The following is a 20,593-nucleotide window of genomic DNA, read 5'->3' as shown; positions in this document are numbered from 1 at the left end:
GGCAGCTCTGTGCAGGATGCATCCAAACCCAGGGCAGCTGAAGGCAGAGGTGTTAGCAGGGCCTGAGCCAAGCGAGCCAAAGCTGCCAGCATCCCACCCGAACACCGCAAGTGCTCCAGAGTGCAATGCAGGGGAGAGAAAAAGAGAAAGGTGCCAATACTGAGAAGACCAGACTGGGAAAAAAGTGAAGGAGCAAGCCTGGAGTTGGAGCTTTCTGTTTTGAGAAGCCAAAGAGCAGGCAGGAAGGCACAGAGAGTGAGACCAAAGCCAGCTAGCTCCCTCGTGGCTGCTGGATTTGTTTTGCTCACTCTGAGCCAGCCCAATGCTGCTGCAGATCTAACAACAAGGTGGCAAGCTGCTGCCAGGAAGCTAACTCCTAAAGCACAGTGTGGGGCAGATGGGCTTAGCCCTCAGCTCTGCCCCTAAGGCCAGCATGTCAAGCCAAGGCTACAAGCCTGCTGGCTGAGCCCTCTGAGCACCTGATGGAGCTGTAGGTGTCCCTGCTCATCGCAGGGGAGTTGGACTAGATGGCCTTTAGTGGTCCCTTCCAACTCAAATGATTCTATGATTCTCCCCGGCACTGCTGCTCACTGGCCGGGCCCAGCGTGGTTGCTCAGAGGATGTCTCAAAGGCATGTTGACACAGACTATGAGGTAGCGTCTGACTTCTGATTCAAAGGACATGGGAAGGGGAGAAAGAGAGAGGCCTGCCCTGCAGCCTGGGGCAGCATGTTGGTGGGAGGAATGTATATGTGCTGGGATGGCTCTGGGAAAAACCAGAAGAGGCTTTGGGGCATTGAGTACAGCTCCACCAGGCAAACCTGATGTTAGTGGTGGCGGCTGCTTAGCAATTTCGTTAGGGCTCGCCTCTAAAATTTTACAGCATCTGCAAGAAACAATTCCCCTCCTGCGTTCACAGCTGCCACACAATGTCTGAATTCCCACTCACCAAGGACCTGGCCAAGACCCAGTCTCAGGTGTGGCACTGGGGTCTTGACTCCCACTCTGGGACTCGAATATCTGAGCCTTGAGTTTTCCCAGGCAGGCAAAGAAGATATATATGAGCAGGTTTTGAGGGACTGGCTCTCTGAGGATGCAAAAGAAACCAGTCTAACTGAGACAGGAGGGCTTGCAGCTTTGCAAGAGTGCAGCTCCGTGGGCTCACTGCACGGGTTCTTGTTTGATTTAGCCAAGAGGGCTGAATGAACACCCCAGTGCCAATGCTGGCCAAGCCCTTGAAATCCCTTTGTCCAACCCAACCATACCAAACAAAGCTTCTCCAAAGCCTGGTTGGATGTGGGGATGGTGGGCTTCCAGAAAGACTTCTGCAGGAGCTGCAGCACTCACCTCATCTGACTCGTCTGAGAGGGTCCGCAGCAAGATGGGGAAGAGGCTGTCGGTGTGTCGGAACATCTAGAACAGAGAGGTGAAGGGCATCAGTCCCACAGGTCAGATCAACACCCACCGAAGGACCTCTAGCGCTCCCTGTGAGGCTGCTGAAAGCTTCACCAGCATTTTCCATCTCACCTGGAAGCATCTGCCTTAAGCTACTAGGGTAGTGGCAGCCAACCCCTTCATCAAAAATGCAGGCAAACACTTGCTTACAAAGCAGTCTGCAGGCAGATCTACTTCTGGGGCAGCACAGCACAGCTGTAGCCACTACACATGCTACAAAGGCCCACGACCAAGTCACTCAAGCATCCCTACAGCCACATATCCGCTTTTTTTCCTGCAGAGCTACACTATGGCCAAGTCCCACTGACCAACTTCAGCCTGGGGGCTCTCTCACTGCACAGTTTTACTCTTAAGCCTCTTGACACTCCAGCAGTAGCAGCCCTACAGCAAGTCAGTGCTGCTCTTGGCCCTTCTGTAGCACTTCCAGCTGAGCCAAGTCCTAGTGGATTAAGGAACAAAGACTAAAGCTTGTGTGCCTCTTCCCAACAAACTCAGTCCACGGAGGAAGCGATGGGCTCATGTGCTGAGTCCCGGACCTACCTTACGAGGAGTCTTGATGTACAGGTGGTAGAGCCATTTCAGGACTGCGATTCTGGTCATCATCCCAATGGACGTGTCATGAAGGTGGCAGTCCAACACCTGAACTATTCCATCCAGGTTCAAGGACACCTGGATTCTCTCAGAGCTGCACGGAAAGGAGAACAGCTGGTTCAGCACTGTGATGCCCAAATCAATCCTCTCACAGTGGAGAGGTCCATAACACAAGAGGCTGCATCTCAGCTCAAACCCTAAGAAATCCAAATCACCCCTATGACCTGTTAGAAGAGCCAGGAAGCAAGCCCAGGGCTTGCAAGGGGTTGTGGCAATGCAGGCCAGGCACACACTGCATGCATGCCGGGAATAAATTCAGCCTGGGGAGGGAAGATCAGCAACACCCAAACAGCTCTGGCCTGGCTGCCCACAGGCTTCCAGCTGCTCCAGCCACACAGCCTCACCCATGCTGGCTTGCTGCACCCCACTGCTGCTTTCCTCAAGTCTCCACATCTGCTCTGAAAGTCAGCAGCAAACACGATGGGTCCAAAGAGCAGACATTTGCCCATATGGTGTAAGTTAGCTTCTGACTGTTGTTACAAGAATGGGAAGCACGGTGAGAGACACAGCGGCGCACTGAAAACTTGCCTTGGAAAGAGCAGAAATCTTCCAGGCTTCAAGGTTTACCACTTTCCCAAAACAGCTGGTACCTACACATGACAAAACACCACGCTAGATGAATCCTGTAGCACGACTATGTTGAGAAACTGGTCCGTAGGGCAGTCATCAGGTGTGGAGTTCAATGGCTGAAGACCCATAACGTGCACTCGGGACCCAACTCAAGCTTGGTTGGCTCAGACATCTCCAAAAAACATCCAACCAAATGTCCTCAGGCTTTACCCACTGGGGCCACTTCACCAGGTGAGGGTACTCAGCCTCCACTAACCCAGCAGGCTCGCACCATGGACCATAGATGTGCAGTAGTTTTTGGGATGCAGCTCTCTGCTACGGGGCTGCCTTGAGAGCTAAGTCACTCCTCTCCTGCTCAAGCTACTGAATTATTCAAGGCTGGGCTGAGCTCCTGCAGGTTTTTCTAGCGTGCGCAGAGCTCCTCTGCATCGTGTTTGATAAGAAATCCTAAGGGGCAGATTTCTCATGGTATAATTTGCAAGTAGAACGGCAGCTTAATAGGATTTGATCTTCCCCAGGACACATGTTAGAAGGGCAAGACTAGGAGGCTGCGGCCCCCTCACAGCTCTGCAAATAACTGACTGCTTCATCTGCATCACAGAACAGATGCTTGGGCCTGCAAATTGCATTTTGAGTTGGCCTAAGTTTTGCTTTGATGTTGCGAACAACAGCCCATGGCCAAACAATCAAGAGTTCAGAGTGGAGGGGAAGGGGAGATGGGTTCAGGCCATTTGGGAGGCTCCTTCTTAGAGGCCTCAGTATGCCCAAGGGGAGCTTGGGAGCAGCATCCCAGTGGATTTAAGCCCCTCTGAACCTGAAGAGCTGTTGATGAGCAGAGCTGCACCTTTCTCCCCCTGCCCTATTCCCCTGTTCCTGCTCCCCACTTCTTACAGGCACGCGAACAGCTTGGTTGAGGCTGCTCTCCCCATCCCCTTCCTGCTTTTCCCAAGGAGCCAGCTCTTCTCTGGCACACAGCCTGTGCTCCACCTGCCACCACGAGGCTCCTGATTGCAGAGCAGCACGAATCCTTGACCTGATTACATCTTCACGCCAAAATACACCGTGTGCCTGCACAGGATGGAAAAAGCTCCGGGTAATATGAGAAACGTGCCCAGTATTTGCAGAAGGGAAGAGGTTGAAAGAGGGGCTGGGCTGGGGTGGAGGTGGCCTTGATGCTGCTGTGAGGCAGGTGGAGGGGACGCAGTGCTGCACTGTTTGCAGTGGCACTGCTGGAGGAAGGGGCCAGCAGGGCAACAAAGCCACTTCCAGACCTGCTCGTGCAAAAGGAGCTCATCAAAACCCACTACCCAGGGATAAAGGATGGGCACAGTGGTGGTCCCATTGACCACGCTCCTCCAGGCTGGAGCAGCACCAGATTTCTGCGCCGCGGCGTTTCGAGGGAGGAGGGCACTGCTTGCACACAGTGAGTGCTGCTGCAGCTCTGAAGCATGCTCGCAGCTCGCTGTGTGTCCCAGCTCTCCCTAATCCCCAGGCAGCCCAGAGCGGGAGCTTGGGAGCGAGGGTAATGGCATTGCTTTAATGCGATCCTCTCGGGCTGATATGCAGGCTCCCAGTGTCGACAGCTGTGCCAGGGCAGATGTCAGATGCGATCGCTTCCATCTAACCCACTACCCTAGATTCCTCGCCACTGTGCAGCCCTGGCACCTCCTCCACGGTCCATGTGCTGCAGCAAGCAGTTTTCTGGCGGATTGAGCAATGGAGGGAGCTGCACCAGGCTCTTGCCTCTGGATATTGGGATCTTTTGCTCAAGCTGAACAGCGGCCGAGGAAGCTGAACCCCGCAGCACGTGGTCTTGCCATTTCACAATGCATCCTCCAGCACGGGAACCCTTCCCACTTTCCAAGTGCATTCAGTGCTTTTCACCCCATTTCCCTTATCAACTCATTTTCTCAGTTCTTCCCTTTCTTCAAGGGCTTCTGCCATCTCTCTCCTCAGCGGTTCCTCTTCACTGCCGATCTCTGAGCTGTCTTCTCCCTCCTGGCCTCCTGCCCAGCCCAGCTGCTTTCCCGACCCCAATTTCAGACAAGGTTAAGGTCCAGGCCAGGCTCTAGCCTTTAAGCGGGCTCAGCAAGCTGCGTTGCCAAGGGTAGAAATATCCAGGTTCTTTCATTGTGGTCCAAGTCACAAGGGCATATCCCATATGGGCTGGCAGCTGTGCTGCTGAACTGGCCTGAGCTAGTGGCCAGGAGGTAAATAGCTCCTTTCTGCTCTCTGTCCCACAAGCTGTCGCTTGTTCATCCTCTATCACTCCCATTTTGATGCTCCTGGCTTCCTCCTGCTCACTGTGATACCCGAGTGCTGGAGGAGCCCAAACTGCTCTCCCAGTTACAAGGCTTGAATGTAGCAGAGCAACCCAGTGCAGTGAGATGCAGGCACCAGGGCAGAGGCTGAGGCAGCATGCCTGAGCTCCCCTGGTCAGCAAGGGAGAGAGCAGAGCCCAGCCCATCCCTACACAGCACACAGGAGCAGGACAGCCCTCCTGCACCATCTCCTGCTCCAAACCACAGAGGAAACTCAGGAAGAGCCTCCCCAAGAAGACACGCTGGAACCAAACGCTGCAATTTCAGCTTCCTCCTAAGCCCTAACTACCATTCTTTCAGTCGTCTGACCTAAACACAGCCTTGGATGGCTGAGCCACGTGGCAGCAGTGTGCCCGCTCTGCAGAGGATGAATGACATCTGGTCATACCGGAGAAGACGGTGCTCCTGTCCCTGGGGCCACGATGCTTGTCCTCGTGGTTCAGGACTGCCAGCCCTGCCCGAGAGGGACGTCACACCACGGCCCTGGGCTCCCAGAGGCAATCTGGTGCAGTGTCCCAAGGTCACCGGGCCTGGGAGGTTGAGAAGGAGGCAACCCTTCCTGACTAATGGTTTGGTGTCCTAACACCAGTTTAACACCTGTGTACCTAACCCTGCTGAATGCCTGACCATCAGCCCAGCAGGATGGCTGGGAGGAGTTCTCAGACTATTCAAGCCTTGCTGATGCAGTTATGCAGCTCTAAGAGCCTAAAACATGCCTTCCAGCCACGCTGGTCCAGTGACGCAGGACAGATGTCTGCTTCTCTTTCAGCAGCTCACGCTCCAGGAGGGAAATCAGGGCTCTGCTCCAGCAGCCACAATTCCACTTCTCCTTCTTGATCTGGGCTCCAATTCACAATGGCAGGGGCAGCAGTGTCAGCTGCACCACGAAAAGGCTCCAGCATCTCTGAAACCTTGTACCATCACCTCTGCAGAAGCTGAATGCAGGGGTTCTGCCTCCCTGGGAAGCCCCGAGGCCCCTGCAGTCCCTGTCTCAGCACAGAGGCAGTCCTTACTTCCAAGTAGATGCCACCAGGAAGCTCTCTCCAAGTTCCAAGTGAAGCCGGCGATTACCATGGAAGCATTTTGGACCGCCGACAGCACATTTTAGGAGTGGGGGTGGTCACTCTGCGGCCCCAGAAACGTGCCCAGCATCCATCTATCGAGCATTCAGACCTCGGCATCTGCTTGGACTGCATCTTCATGCAATGCCTCCACAGTTCCCCTCTTCTCTGCCCCTGCTGAACGAGGTCCTCCTCTCCTCACTGCTGCTGCAGTGTTATCCTTCGTGCAGGCGTCTGCATGGGGAGGGCAGGGGAAGGGGCGTGAGAGCCGGGCGCTGGCGCAGGGCCTCGCTTCATCCCATGCTCTCAGGGGGAGACCGGGGGAAGCAGGGGGGAATGAACAAAAACACAAGCACAGAGTGATTTCATCTTAAAAGGCAGCTGCAACTTCCTCTGTCCGCAGGCTTCCCCGCTTTAAATGGCAGCGGAACGGTTTCCTGCAGTCCTGCCTTGACACCCAGTGGGCACTCGGCGTGCAGGCAGCTGCCTGCTCCCCAGTGGGAGTTATGGCTGCAGCTGGCTCCTGCTGCCCTCCCGGCATGGCACTGCATGGTGCAGTGGTCTGTGCTGCTGCTATGCCAGCTACTGTGCCCCGCCAGCACTAGAGGTCCAGTTCAGCTCCAGCACGTCTATATTCTTCGGAGACAATTTTCCTACAGAACAGAACCCTGAATACCAGCCACACCAGGGGATGGGCAAGGGGATGGGCACGGTCACATACAGCCCACCCAGCATCATGCCAGCTCCCCACAGGGAGAGTCATGGGGAAAAGGCTTCAAGTCCTGACACTGGCCAGCATGGCGTTCATGACAAAACCTGGCATCTCCTATTCCAAAGGGCCTAGGAGAGCTCAAGAAGTCTCTCTGCAAACCCAGGCATCTCACCTCCACACTCTCCTGCCTACACTGCTCTGAAATGAGCTCTCACCACTGCATGGGGCAGCTGGCAGGAGCAAGGGACATCCATCACCAAGCATGGGCTGTGGGGACAACAGCATCCCCCAGGCGTCCTGCTGAGCTCAGTCTCATTCCATTCACTCCCTCTCTCCCCTACATGCAAGCTCTCCAGGACAGAGATGCAGTTATCACGTATCCCTTTGACTTAGTGCCTCATTTTCTCTCCTCCCTTTCCAGCTTCAGCCTCACGCACACCCACTCCAGCACCTGCTAAACTTTATGGGCTGAGTCTTCAGCCATGCATGTGGGAGGCTGGCAAAGAGCAGGGCCAGGATGCAGTGAGCACAGGAAAGCTGGGGGAAATCACTGAACAGCCACAGAATGAAATCTAGAGACAAATGGAAACAATCTATACTTTTGTAGGAGGAGAAAAATCAAGGGCATCATTAAGAAGAGGGAGTAGCTGGGCTTTGCAGGAGAGCAAAAAGGAAATGGAGAGATATAGACAATCAAATCTGCAAAGCTGACACTTGCAGTGCTCAGGGATGTTACAATGGGTATCACATGTCAGACTGCTGGCACGATGCAGCCAGAGAAATGCATGCTATTTTGAGGACCACAACAAGGTATAAATACACACGTGAGCACAACGGAAGCAAGGCAAATCACAGCCTCTTAGGAAGAGTACTGCAGGCAGCAGAGGGAAAGGAAAGATGGTTGTAAAAGCAGATGGATTTGCCACTAAGTTCCCTGGCAGCTGGATGGAAAGAAAGGTATTTGCAGGGGAGATGATTTAGATGAGATTTTGGGAGCGACCGTGCTGGGCATGAAGCAGCTCTCTGCAGATGTGGGCCTGACTGATGCCACACAAGGCTGGTAGGGGGACAGGCTGGTGGCAGGGGCTGCAAGGACACCAGGACACCTCATGCCTCAGGCAGCTGGAGCTGGGCTGCACGCCCTGAGCCATGCCTCAGCACCTGCCCTACAGCACCGTGCCGTGGTGGGCTGCCAGGACTGCAGCGCTGCAGCAGCACAAAGCCTGATTTTAAGCTCTTCCACTGGCTCCAGATGGTTTGCGTCCCCCTTCTTCACAAGAGATTGATGCCTTCGCATGAGATTAACTCCCTGCAAAGGCAGGAGGGAACCAAGTGTCTGCTATTGTGGCCACGCTGGAAGAGACACTACTAAAACCACCACCCACTGTCTCCCCTCCTTCACCCTTTCTTTTAGTGGGGATCTCCAGCCAGAGTGGCTTGAATACAGAAGAGGTGCAGAACCCTGAGTGCACAGACACTCGCTGCCTTCCCAGGGAGCTCTGCAAGGTTTCTTGAGAGGGTAACACCTTAATTTAAGAGCACTGAAGTACTGAAACAGGTTGCCCAGGGAGGTGCTGGATGCCCCGTATCTGGGAATATTCAAGGTCAGGCTGGATGGGGCTCTGAGCACCTGACGGAGCTGTAGGTGTCCCTGTTCAGTGCAGGGGAGTTGGACCAGATGGCCTTAGAAGGTCCCTTCCAAATCAAGCGATTCCATGAATTCACCACTGAGACAAGACACTGTGGTGCAAATGCACCCTCTGCCATGCATTCTACTGCAATCTGAGACCCCCACTTGGTTTCCAGCCCACATCATGCTTCCCACAGCTTTGCCAGCATCCATCACTCACAGTCTGCAATGACCAGCTCCTACCTGGTTATTGTGCAGACACTGGCGTTGCTCACGTTGGAGTCACTAGATGCATCCAGAGATCCTGCAGGCAGACAGAAAGGAGACACGGTGAGTGAGTGGGATGACAGGGAAGGCAGACAGCAGGAGTGGCATGGCCTTCTGCAGACACCTCCAGTCACTGTTTCAGGGCCCTGAGGATCCCTTTTCCCTGCAGCGAGCACTTTACACACTCCTCGTCAAGCTTGTGCACAAAGCTAGTACGCTACAACCACCAGGTAAAATGCAAGCTGCATATCTTCAGACCTGTGCCCCACAGAAACTGGGCCTCCCTCTTTGTAATAGGGGGAGGACCCCTCGGTGAGCTCAGACAGCCGGGAACCTTGCGCTGCTCAAATTACAAGATACACATCCTTGTAACAAGGAGCTCAGGACTGGAGAGCTGACTTCCAAGGTCCAGATTTCAATGGCTACAGGGCAGCACATCAGCACAGGAAGGGCTGAGCACTGGGACACCCTCACCTGGCCAGCTGTCCCGCACTGTGACTCCACATGGAAACCAGTCAACTCAAGCAGCTTTCCAGGCCCTGCTCCATACCAGACATGTCTCTGCTGAGCCCCACTGAAGCAATCTTTCAGCAAGGGGCTGCTGAGATTTTTAGAGAGCTCAAGCTGCGTGGGACTGCTGTGGAAGCCAAAGAGCCTGTGCTGGACACCATTTGAACCTGGGTCTTACAAGCACGGTGACAAAGCGTAAAAAGATGAACTTGGCTCCTTATGCCCCCTATTGCCAGCTGCATCTACTTGCACACAGCAGAACTGCCACATCAGCACAAAGAGGGAGCACAGAGGAGATTTTCAGCTGTAAAAGCATCACCCTGATCCTGCCTGCTCGTAAGAGCACTATAATCTACCCAAAGGGGTTAAGTATTAAAGCGACCACACTTTTTATTGATATTTTAACCAGAGACTGTCTTACGACAACCAGGGAAGGAAAAAAAAAAGTTTTACTACTCCAACAAGGAATTACGTTTTCCCCCTCCATCCCTTCCAAAAAGCTGCTGCATTGGCCGGGAATCGAACCCGGGCCTCCCGCGTGGCAGGCGAGAATTCTACCACTGAACCACCAATGCTGCGCTGATTGCTCCCTGTGCCTGCCGGCTCTGCTGCTCGTCCCTGTCATGCATGCTGACAATGCAGCTGCGTTGCCCCAGGCTGCTGCACACCTCCTCACCTCCCACCTGGCTGCTGCACAAGAAAACCCTTCTGCCTTTTAATTTTCACCTTCTCATCCGCCCCTCCAGCACGATTTTTCAGTGTTTGTGGGCATGCTACAGGGAACTGCTGGGTTGAACGTGTAACCCCAGAAGAAGAATAAATAGGTAAGCCCATGTGATTTACATGTTGCGCATTTTTCATATGCCCGGCCAACACTGATGTGTTAGAGGTAGATTTAGTCATCCTGGGAACAATGGTATCTGTTGAAGGGTTGCTGGAAGGCTACGGGCACTGCTTTCTGCAGCTATCAGACCCCAAAACACTCCTGGCTTAATTTCTTCCCACTTGAATACTCTTCCAGGCCTCCCAACACAAGGTAATGATCAAAGTGATGTGAAATGTGTTGGGACGTTCACCAGGGCCCACAGTACTGCCTGGGCTGCAGGCTGGATCAGGGACCTGCTCTGCAGGCAGCACCAAGTGTCTGTGTCAGCAGAGGATCAGCTGTGAAACGGGACTCCAGGGCTCATGGAAAGCGCAGAGGTTTCCTGCCACGGGCAACCAAACCAACTTAAGACTTTCTCAAGACCTTTCCCCAACCTTCACCACATCTCCAATGACCCAGGCCAACAGAGACTCACCACTGGATGCTGCCTCTGGCTTGGAGATGGGTTCCTCTGAGTTGGGCTCTGCTGATAGGGTTACTGACTGCTTGCCCTCATCCATTTCGTCGTCCTCTGGGATGACAAGCTTCATCAGACTCTGGTTACACACGTTTGCCATCTCTTTGATGTCTGTGTGGAGGCAGTGTAAGGAACACGCAGTCTCACGCATGCTAGGTGCCATACCTGGCCAGCCACAGAGAAGCCATCCCAGCCCAAACATAGCTGCCTCTGCCTCAGCCCAGCTTCTCCAGCTCCCTTCACATCCAAATGGCTGGGGTGGTTTTTAGCACTCAGGGGGCAGGACTCCCCCTGACCCTCTCCGGGAGCAGCTCAGTTACAAGGATACTCTTCTTGCGATCATCGTAGGAGAGACACGGTAGGACAGCGGTCAGGATCCCTGAGGAGTAAGGCAGCATCACTCGGCCAGCCAGCTGGATGAACTCCCTCATCCAGCACATGGCGGTCAGCTGGATCAGGTCATCTGGAAGACACAGGACGAGCAGAGGTGAGGGCAACGACAGCAAACTCAACAGGATAAGGACTGCTTGCAACCACAGAGCTGACTGGACTTCAGCAGGGCTCAAAGGGAAGGGCCTCTTCTTCATCCAGAGTCTCTAGTCTAGACAGACTCTAGTATGGGATCACACAGGAGCAAGCCAAGCTTCTGGACAAGCTAGATATCCCTCTCAGAAAACACATCAAACTGCAACTGTATGCCCCTATCACTGATACACAGCAGACCCTACAGTGCAGCACTAACACCAAGTGTCAGGCACATCATGTTTCACTGTCCTGCCAATGCAATGAGTACCACCTCAGGTTCTTTCTCAAAACAAGTCCCTATGGAAACCTTCACAGATGTGCTGGGTAACCACAGGTGCTACCCACAGCTAGTTATTTAACTTTCAGGCACCACCCCTTCCACGCACTTGTGATGACACCTGTTCTGTATTTAAGGTGGAAAAAGTGGTAGTGTCAGCCATGGGAGAACTGCTTCAGGTGCACTGGAGAGCACACAAAGGCAGATTTCCTATGAGAGAGCTGCCTCCCCACACTTTTAGCTAGCTTTTCAGGCACAACAGCAAAGAAAGGGCAAAGGTGCAAGGTGGTAGCATGGCTAGTAAACATGAAAACCTTGAGCCTGAATCCATGGGTTGGCACTGTGGAGATGGATGCTCCAGCTCCTGCCAGCTTAGCACTGAACGCTCACCTGCAGCCTGGCAGTGGATCACCAGGATATTGGCCATTTCTGCAAACTTGACGCTAGAGGGGTTCTTCTTGATCTCCTTGAGGAACTCCCCAAGAGCCACCTCACACCTGAAGGCAGACAGACAGGTAAGCGCTCCTCTGTCACCAGAGAAGTTAGAAAGCAGCCTCCCGCATGCACACAGCAAGGACACACGTGGCATAGCACTTGTCTACATCCACTCTGCCCCAAACGAAAGGCTGCAGACTCCTGCAGGGCACACTGGCACCCACAATAAATACAAATTCGTTCCAAGGTAACAGTCAGGCTCTCTTACCTGCTCCAGGAACAGCCTACAGAGCAAGAGCAAGATATGGGCCACAGACCCTGGTGCACCTGCTCCATTTTGGCTCCAAATCTACCCTACCCCACAAACACACACCAGGAAAGATGGAGGCAATGGAAGTCCCACACATCTTCCCTTCCGAGAACAAGCACATGTTTGGGACGGGGAGCACAAAGGGGAGCAGGGATAGGGGTGAGATGGGAGGGGAGACACTCAAAGCTTTCAGTACTTGCTCCTTGATATGTATGCACTGGGAAACAAAGAAGCACAGAGGAACCAGTAGGGCCTGGCAGTGGGAAAGACCCGTGCTTGTCTCAGCACTTACTTATGTATCGTGTATTATGTACCCCTATCAAACAGGTCCAGTCACTTTCCTCCTCTGTAAGAGCTAAGATCCTCTGATCTCACTGAGAACATCCAGCCACCCCACTGTTTCAAAACTCTCCTCCATCCTGAGCCTTAGCAATGGATCTGAAAGGCCAGCTTGCAATGCTTGCTGATTCTTTGCACCCAGGAGCCTTGGGGTGGGTGCTGCACCTTGCTGAGATGCCCTTGCACTCTCAGGCTGCTCACAAATCTCCTAACCCCAGAAGAACACACAAGCATCTCTGGTTAGGATGTCGTGTGCAGGGGCTTGGGGGGTAATGGATGCTCTGAGCCAGAACAGTTTGTACCTCAGCACAAACAGATCACGTTATCCCCCACACTCACTGCAGCCACAACAACCCGGGGAAGGGAAGCCCTGGCCAAGGACACTTTGATCCACCAAACAAGCCAGCTAGGTTGCTCTGTCCCCCACTGTGAATGCTTAGTTTAGCTGCAGTTATACAGAACTGCAAACAAATGAAGAAGGTGACTAACACAATGCATGAGCCTGTTGCAGGGAAACGTGCCGGCTCCAGAGCAAAATACAGACCTGGCTCCCAGCCAGCCTCCACACTCACATTTTCCGTATCTCTTTACTGTTGTCTCCCAGGATCTGGAAGAGCCCATCCAGGATTTCTGGCAGGTAATCCAAGAGGTTGATGTCAGGCACAGACTCTAAGACCAGGATCTAGCTCGGGGAAGGTACAAGAAAGAAGATGGGTGAGTTTTGGAGAAGCTAGCTAACATCACCAGCATAACTCTGGTGCAGTACTGAGGAACACTGAGCTGCAGGAAGGAGGGGAGCATGGCTGCCTGTGTGGGATAGGGAGGGAAGGACAAAAGGATAGCATGGAGCTGCCCATCTCAGAAGGAAGCTGGGCTAGCAGAGGAGGCAAGGGATCAGACTGCAGCATTGCTGCATTTCCAATCACAGCTCCTTAATAGCAGGGATCAAAAACGACTGCCAAAATGCCAGCAAGCAGATGTGGAACGACAAACAGCATGGCTGAAACAGAGAGCCTTGAGGCACACATCCCTCCCGAGGCCCTGGTCAGACATTAACAGCTTCTGCCTTGCACAGAAATCAGAAAGTGAATGGAGATCGCTTGCTTCCTGGAGAGCAACATCTCTCCATCACTGTTGGCTTTGCAGGAGTCCCTTAAACTTTCATTTGGAAAGCAAGCAGTAACGTGTTGTCCGTTGGGAGACTGTAACCTCTAGGACACAGTACATTTATTTATACAAGTAATGCTTGGACTGTATTTTCTAACTTGCTGTGCAAAGCCCTGAACCACAGTGGCAGAAGTGCACCATCATGTACATGTGACTGCAGCAGTGAAGTGACAAGGAGCAGGCATTTTAAAGAAACAGAAGTCAGAAGTTGCTGACTTTTAAAAAAAAAAAAAAAAAGGCCCAAGCAAACTCAGGTCCCTGCATTCACACATCACTGTGGACCACACATCACTGTGGACATCCGCTGTTTGCCCAGGCACGGGATGCTGATGAGCCACAGTGCTTTGGAGGAGAAGCACACATGGCTCTGTGCATACCTACCCAGGATATGATGAACTGACGGGCATACTGGTTGTTGGAGTAAATTCTCTCACGCAGCAGCGGGATGAAGCCTACCAAGTCAAATTGGTTGCTCTCTGTCACGATGTCCTGCACAGTCCAAGCAGAGTGTGTCAGAAGGGAAGCCCAGCACCCAGCGCACACGCTGCCCCCACCCAGCCACGTCCAACCAGCCTTTTTCAAGGCACATGACAGGATGAAGATCACAAGATGTTGACAAGTGGCTCTGTCAGAAAGCAGCAAGCTCTCCTGGCTGTTGGGAGACTCTGGGAGAAAGAATCATATGGTTTGTTCAGGTGATGAGGCAGGAATTCCCCCTCGGGCGGTGAATAACTGCGCGCTGGATCCACTGAGGAAGGCTCCCTACTGCCTGGCTGAACAGGAGGAGGGTGGGACCTCCTCTGATTCACGCCTCACTGGTGCACTGCACACATGAGCAAGCAACATTGATGTAATCATATGTGTCAGTGACTGGAGAGTCCCCTGGCTTTATCTTAAAGCTCTTCCGATACGCTTGACAGATTCTGCTGCACAGCAAAGTCTCTCACACCAGAGCAGTGGAGCAGATCCCCTCTGCTCTGCAGGCTCCCGGCAGGAAGGACTGCAACAGGGAAGGTAGAGACTGCACTAACTGCTCTGCTAATGAGGAGAGGGGGCAAGACCTGGCAGAGAGCCACTTCCCCCCACGTGGAACTTGTGAAGTCTGCAGAAGTAAAAGCTCCTCAGCAGACAGAACAGGAAGAGGAACCAAGTGCCCCCACCCTGGAAGCAGCAGCTCTGATCTTCACTTCTCTTTGTTCCTCATTTAGGCAAGAGAGAAGGGAAGAAAATTAGACGAGCGGCCCTTCTGCTGCCCCGGATGGAGGTGCAACTTCCCTCAGACTAAATCCTTGCTTCCCCAGAGACCTGGCTCCCAAGAGCTAAACATCCATTTTGCATTGCAATGATCTACGGGCTCCTTAAACCAGCCACCAGACTCTCAATTTATCAAGTTACAACCAGGGTCAGAAATAACCACTTTGACAGAAGCCTCAGGATCACAATGAGATGGTTTTAGCAGGTGCAGCCTGCTAGACCAACACATCCCCATGAGTACCCTGCCATGATACGTGTCAGGCAGTGTGCAGTGTGCAGGAACCTGCAGGCACATTGAAGCTGCCTACCACGTTTGTCTCCTGCACCAAGGATTCTCAGCTAGAAGGGGAAACACACCTTGAGAAGCCGATCTAGGAGCTCAGAGCCACTTTTGACATTTGGGTCAGGATCAGCCGCCAGCTGTGAAGAACAGAAACAAAAGTCATCATAACAGCAGGTCCCAGGCCTTTTCCCATCTCTGCAGTGGAGCTCCTGGCAGGTTCACAGGACTGTTGCACTCCTTTGATATTGTTGGGATGGACGTAGAGAAATCCCTTCATCTCTGACTCATCATTAGGCTCCAACAAATTCTCCAGAGAGATTTCCTTAGGGGGATATCAAGCACCCATCACCTTCCCACGCTACAAAGGTTTCCATGTGTCAGCACTCTCATTGTGGCAGACAAAAACAAGTCTGCAGTGATAAGCTGCACAGACGGGTGTATGTAGACATGGTTTTAACCCTACATGACTCTAAAGAGCTGTGGTGCTGCAGAGCCGCTTCACAGTATCTTATACCACTGAATAAGGAGTGATACAGGTGGGAACCAAGAACAAGGTATCTTACAGTGAACTCCGGCATCCCCAACACCAACGGCCAGCATGCTGCTGCAGAAACATTTTATGCACTCCTTCAGACATGCCTGGTCAAAGCAAACCAGTTTACTTAAAAAGATGGTATCAGACAACTTGGTTTGTTCGATCCTGGAAAGAAGAGTGCTAGGGAACAAGATGTACTATTCCAGAGAAGAAAAGAAAAAAACACTTGGGGTCTAAGAGGAAGCTTCTTACCTTGCTGAGGCCATCAAAGAGCACATTGAAGTGTGGGAGGACAGAGCCTCTGGCCACCTTCACTATGTTATAGAGGGCCTCACAAGCATAGTACCGCAGCCGACTATCAGCATCGTTGAAACACGTCAGCACTGGCTCAATCAGCTCCTTCAGGTAGAGCCCAGAGTCCTGATGGACAGAAGGAGACTGGTGAGTTGAGAACCATGGGGAGAGGACAAAGATGGCACTGCCATGGGTCCTGGAAGAAAGCACATGGGCATGTTGCAAGAATTCAGGCCCATATGGTGGCCTATGCTCGGCCCACTATCACTTCATTTTGACTCGCTGCTGGAGTCTCTCTGTTGTAGGTGCTGTGTAAAGCCACCGAGGTTTCTAGGACACCCCAAACACCAGACAGCAACAGACCAACCCTACCCACAACCTCACAACTGAGCAAAGCAACACAACTCCCAGAAGGACAAGCAACTCAGTAGAGCCACATCTGTTGGGTTATTCTTTGTACCATCAGGAGCTGGGCAGCATGAAGGATGTGGTGATAGAGGCTTCACAAAGAAAACCAGTACTCACCAAATCACCTCCAGAAAGACCAACTCCACCAAGGCCTGAGCTACCAGAAAACAGGCAGCATTAGTGTGTGCAGCTGTTTAAAGACAGGTGCTACAGCTCCTGGAGTTCAGCTGGACACAGCTGCTAGCTGAAGCAACTGGAGCTCTGATTTCCAGGCCAGAGCAGACAGTGCTCTTACAGAGAGCTCTTACAGAGTGCATTCTTGTTGCTTTACACACTGAAGTCTGTCCTCCTGAAAGAGCCATGCTAGGCAGAACCTGGGGGAAATAGGCTGCCACTTCTCAAGCATCTAGCAAAGGAGATGGTAAGAAAATCAACAATGTGCAGACCAGCAGATTAAGGAGTTCAGCTCTAAGTTTTATCAGAGTCCTTCAGGGCCACCAAACAAACTCCTCCAACCGTCGGAGCACAGGCTGCCCTGCCCCAGCACTGCACAGAAGGCAAAGCAGGGTTAAGCTCCCCAGCTACACCTCTGGGACTCTCTATGGGCTGACAGCAGAACAGAGTGCTGCTGACTCAGAGAGGAGTGATGTGCAAAGAAGATTCTGCACTTTAACAATAGGATGACGAAAGGAGCATTGCTTAGATGCATGTGGCCATCAGCTTCTTAAAGGCTGTTAATCTAAAAGATGTCAGGCTTCAGAGTGTCTGTTTCAACTGGTTGTGACTCTCATTAGAAGGGGATTAACCAAATTAAAACACACCTTCTAACAGAGACAGTCTGCTAGTCCTAAGCTCTGTGCTTTCTTTACGTACACCCTACTACAAACCCAAATGACTCCTTCCCTTGTAGACACTTTCAGAAATGAACCATGTGGTTTAACTGAAAAGCCCAATGGAGCTCTGAGCCTGCAAAGTCCCTGCTTCCCTCAGTAGGGATCTACGTGCTCTGGCCTAGCCCTGGAGGTAACTCACCAAGCTCATTCTTCGTAATGAGAGGAAAGTGAGAGAGGAAGCCCTTAATTGGGATGGAAGTCAGTCAGCTTTCCGCAGAAGGGGCACAAAGGGCATCCACATAACACCTCCAGATCTGGACTGAATGATTAATGCTTTCAGCAAGGATAACTTCTGCCAGATCAATAAGAAGTTATAACTTAGGCTAACGCAGCTTTACACCTCGCAATGCCTGCTTGTTTTGACCACGACTCTGGCCTGATTTGGTCTGAAATTTAACCATGCTTCCCTGCCCACACTGCAGGAGCCTGCTTAATTGTGGAAGGAAGGGCTATGACTCTTGTAAGCTCCATTAATACCAACTCATACCTAATTTCTGCAGTCTGGGTAAGCAGCTGCACGCACAGAAATGGAGACAATGTCACCAGCCGTCAGCAGACAGCATATTCTGCTTTTACACTTCAGAAGAAAGAGTTTGGCTTCAGCTGACTTAAACAGGACCAGACCTCAGCTGCAACCTGCTGAGCCCAGCCCTATTTTCAGCTCAGCAGCAACTCTCGCTCAAAACACATCAGCTGGAAACACAGATGCACCGACACCAAGGTTGGGGAGCTGCCAAGGTTTGACCCAGGCCAGAAAGCACTCCAGTGCTCACAGCATGTGACAGCGTCCGCCGGGGAATCTCATTCACAACCTGGTGTCACACTGTAACATAGGAAACCATGGAGCTGGGGAGCAGCCAGCCCCATTCCTTCCCTGGCACACTGGCCCATGTGGAACACAGTTCTTCTCTCACTACAGGGAGCCAAAAAATACCCACACTTACCTTGCCCAGGGCGATGGAGCAAGCGGCCAGGCCGATGAGTCCTCCTTTCCGGCTGTGGGGGTGTTGGGAGAGTGCAAACTCCTGCGACAGGATCTGGATCACATGCTTGATTTGAGACGTGTTGTTCTGAGCCACAAACTCTCGTACTAGCCTGGGGAGAGAAGAGGAAAGCACATGGGAAGCCGCAGATTTTACCTGACGCAAGTGCCCGGGGGCTCAGCTCCCTGTGGCTGTCAGAAAGCAGCTTTTACGAAGGAGAAGGCGAGATCAGGCCACAAGGAGGATTCCTTCCACTCCCAAGGGACTGAGAGGCGAGAAAAGCCAGCATGACCTCACACAAATACCCTCTGCGCTGGGGCTGTACAACTTACACCAGAGCAGATCCTGACCCAACTCCCCTTCTGTTTGCTTACCCACTCTTACCTTGAAGGTGATACCTATCAGCTCAGCAGAGCCCCCACTCTCCCCAGCAGCACGGGGCCGAGGCAGCTGCGCGGGCAGCTGCACACAGCTGGAGCATTGGTGGTTCAGTGGTAGAATTCTCGCCTGCCACGCGGGAGGCCCGGGTTCGATTCCCGGCCAATGCAGCAGCACAATTTTTTCCTTTGACTTCTGTATATAGGGTGAGCACAGATGCCCCGGTACCTCAGCCTAAACAGTTATCATTACCTCAATCTGTGACGAAGGCACAAAGATTTCCAATGCCAAACCCTATACGTCTTTTTTGTTGCTGCTGCAACAAATCCGTATCTCACTCTCAGCCCCCCTTTCAAGCATCAGTTCTGAACTAACCATGCCCCGGCTGCGTGAAGCCAGACAGGCACTGAGGGGCTTGGAAAGCTCATGCTGCCCGATTCTAGCTGGCTGTCACTGTCCCATCGCCTACTGTGTAGCACAGGGAAATCATTATTTATCATTATTATTTATGGCCCTTTCCCCCCTTCATAAGTGTCAGCCTTGCCTTACAGGGCTGCTGCCCTCTTTCTCCCTGGAGGCAATACAAAGCCCCCCTACTCCGCTCCATCCCGAAGCTGGATTTGGTCACAGCCACAGCCGGTGCCACTCTCACAAACTGCTGACCCCAGGCTGACAGCTCTGCCTCCCAGTCCCACCCCAGCACCACAAGAAACATGCACCGAGCTCCAACAGCACAGAGGGAATCTCTTCACAGCGTGGATTCAACGGACAGAGTGGGGTTTTGGTTTGAAGAGAAAAAACCTGATATCCCAGGATTCAGGAGGGGGATTGACTTTTTATGCAGGTAGACAGTGATACAACAAGGGGGAATGGGTTTAAACTGTAAGAGAGGATGTTTAAGTTAGATGTTAGGAAGGAATTCTTCACTCAGAGGGTGGTGAGGCAATGGAACAGGCTGCCCAGAGCTGTGGGTGTCTCATCCCTGGAGGCGTTTAAGGCCAGGCTGGATGGATGGGGCCCTGTGCAGCCTGATCTAGTGGCTGGCAACCCTGCCTGTGGCCATTCTGTGACTTCATGACCCCTTTAGGTTTAAAGGGCTCAGGGATGAACTAGGGAAGCAAGAGGCACTGAACAGCAACGCACACAGTGTGAGGGAGTCTGCACACAGCAGGATCTATTCCCACATTGTGGGGCACAGGGCCAGGAGGTGCCTGCACCAAGGCAGCAAATCCCTCCTCACACGATGCTGTAGGCACAGCAGTCACACGTGCAGTGCTGTTCTGTGACTAGTTTAGGTTGATCTAAACCCTTGTGTCTGTAGAAAGAGCTGGACTTTGTCTGTCTCCTCCCGACAGCCTTCCCAATTTGGGCAACCAGCTCCATCAGCAGATCCCAAATCTGATTTTGGTAGGTATAAGGCAACCATCAAGCCACAGTCCTGGGACAAAACAGACGAGAGTAGAGCTGCTTGGTTCACAGAATCACAAAACCAATGAGATTGAAAGGGACCTCTAGAGATCCCCCAGTCCAACCCACTGATAAAACAGGTTCCTTACAGTAAGTTACAGAGGAAAGCATCCTCTGAATGATGCCTTGAATATCTCCAGAGAAGAAGATTCCACCACCTCTCCATGCAGCCTGTTCCAGTGCTCCTGATCTTCACAGTAAAGAAGTTCTTCCCTGTGTTCCTATGGAACTTCCTGTGTTCTAGTTTGTGCCTGTCGCTCCTTGTCCTGTCGCTGGCCACCACTGAGAAAAGCCCAGCCCCAGACACTTGACTCTCACTTCTCAGAGAATTATAAACATTGATAAGATCCCTTCTCAGTCTCCTCCAGGCTGAACAGTCCTGAGGCTCTCAACCTTTCCTCATACAGGAGATGCTCCAAGCCCCGATCATCTCTTTAGCCATCCACTGGACCCTCTCCAGCACTTCCCTATCTGCCTTGAACTGAGGAGTCCAGAACCGGGCCCCAGAGCTCCAGCTGCACCCTCC

General features: G+C 52.5%; 1 protein-coding gene and 2 non-coding genes across 3 annotated transcripts in view; 1 reads left to right on the top strand and 2 right to left on the bottom strand.

The window, feature by feature from the left end:
• The window catches only part of VAC14 (Vac14, PIKFYVE complex component), a 51,058-nt gene that overhangs the window by 29,778 nt on the left and 687 nt on the right, over positions 1-20,593 (bottom strand). The window contains exons 2-12 of the mRNA XM_021408648.1: positions 18,184-18,334; positions 15,897-16,064; positions 15,184-15,246; positions 13,954-14,061; positions 12,978-13,087; positions 11,712-11,818; positions 10,848-10,982; positions 10,478-10,630; positions 8,643-8,703; positions 1,995-2,139; positions 1,347-1,412 (exon numbers count right to left, since the gene is read on the bottom strand). Of these exons, the coding sequence (XP_021264323.1) occupies positions 1,347-1,412; positions 1,995-2,139; positions 8,643-8,703; positions 10,478-10,630; positions 10,848-10,982; positions 11,712-11,818; positions 12,978-13,087; positions 13,954-14,061; positions 15,184-15,246; positions 15,897-16,064; positions 18,184-18,334 (1,267 nt within the window). The remainder of the gene's footprint in view (positions 1-1,346; positions 1,413-1,994; positions 2,140-8,642; positions 8,704-10,477; positions 10,631-10,847; positions 10,983-11,711; positions 11,819-12,977; positions 13,088-13,953; positions 14,062-15,183; positions 15,247-15,896; positions 16,065-18,183; positions 18,335-20,593) is intronic.
• Positions 9,681-9,751, bottom strand: TRNAG-GCC. The gene has a single exon. It is a non-coding gene; the product is annotated as a tRNA-Gly (tRNA).
• On the top strand, positions 18,700-18,770 carry TRNAG-GCC. The gene has a single exon. It is a non-coding gene; the product is annotated as a tRNA-Gly (tRNA).

Source organism: Numida meleagris, chromosome 10 (genome assembly GCF_002078875.1).
Source record: "Numida meleagris isolate 19003 breed g44 Domestic line chromosome 10, NumMel1.0, whole genome shotgun sequence".
In the NCBI taxonomy this organism is placed as follows: domain Eukaryota; kingdom Metazoa; phylum Chordata; class Aves; order Galliformes; family Numididae; genus Numida; species Numida meleagris.
This window is presented reverse-complemented; position numbering and strand designations above follow the sequence as displayed.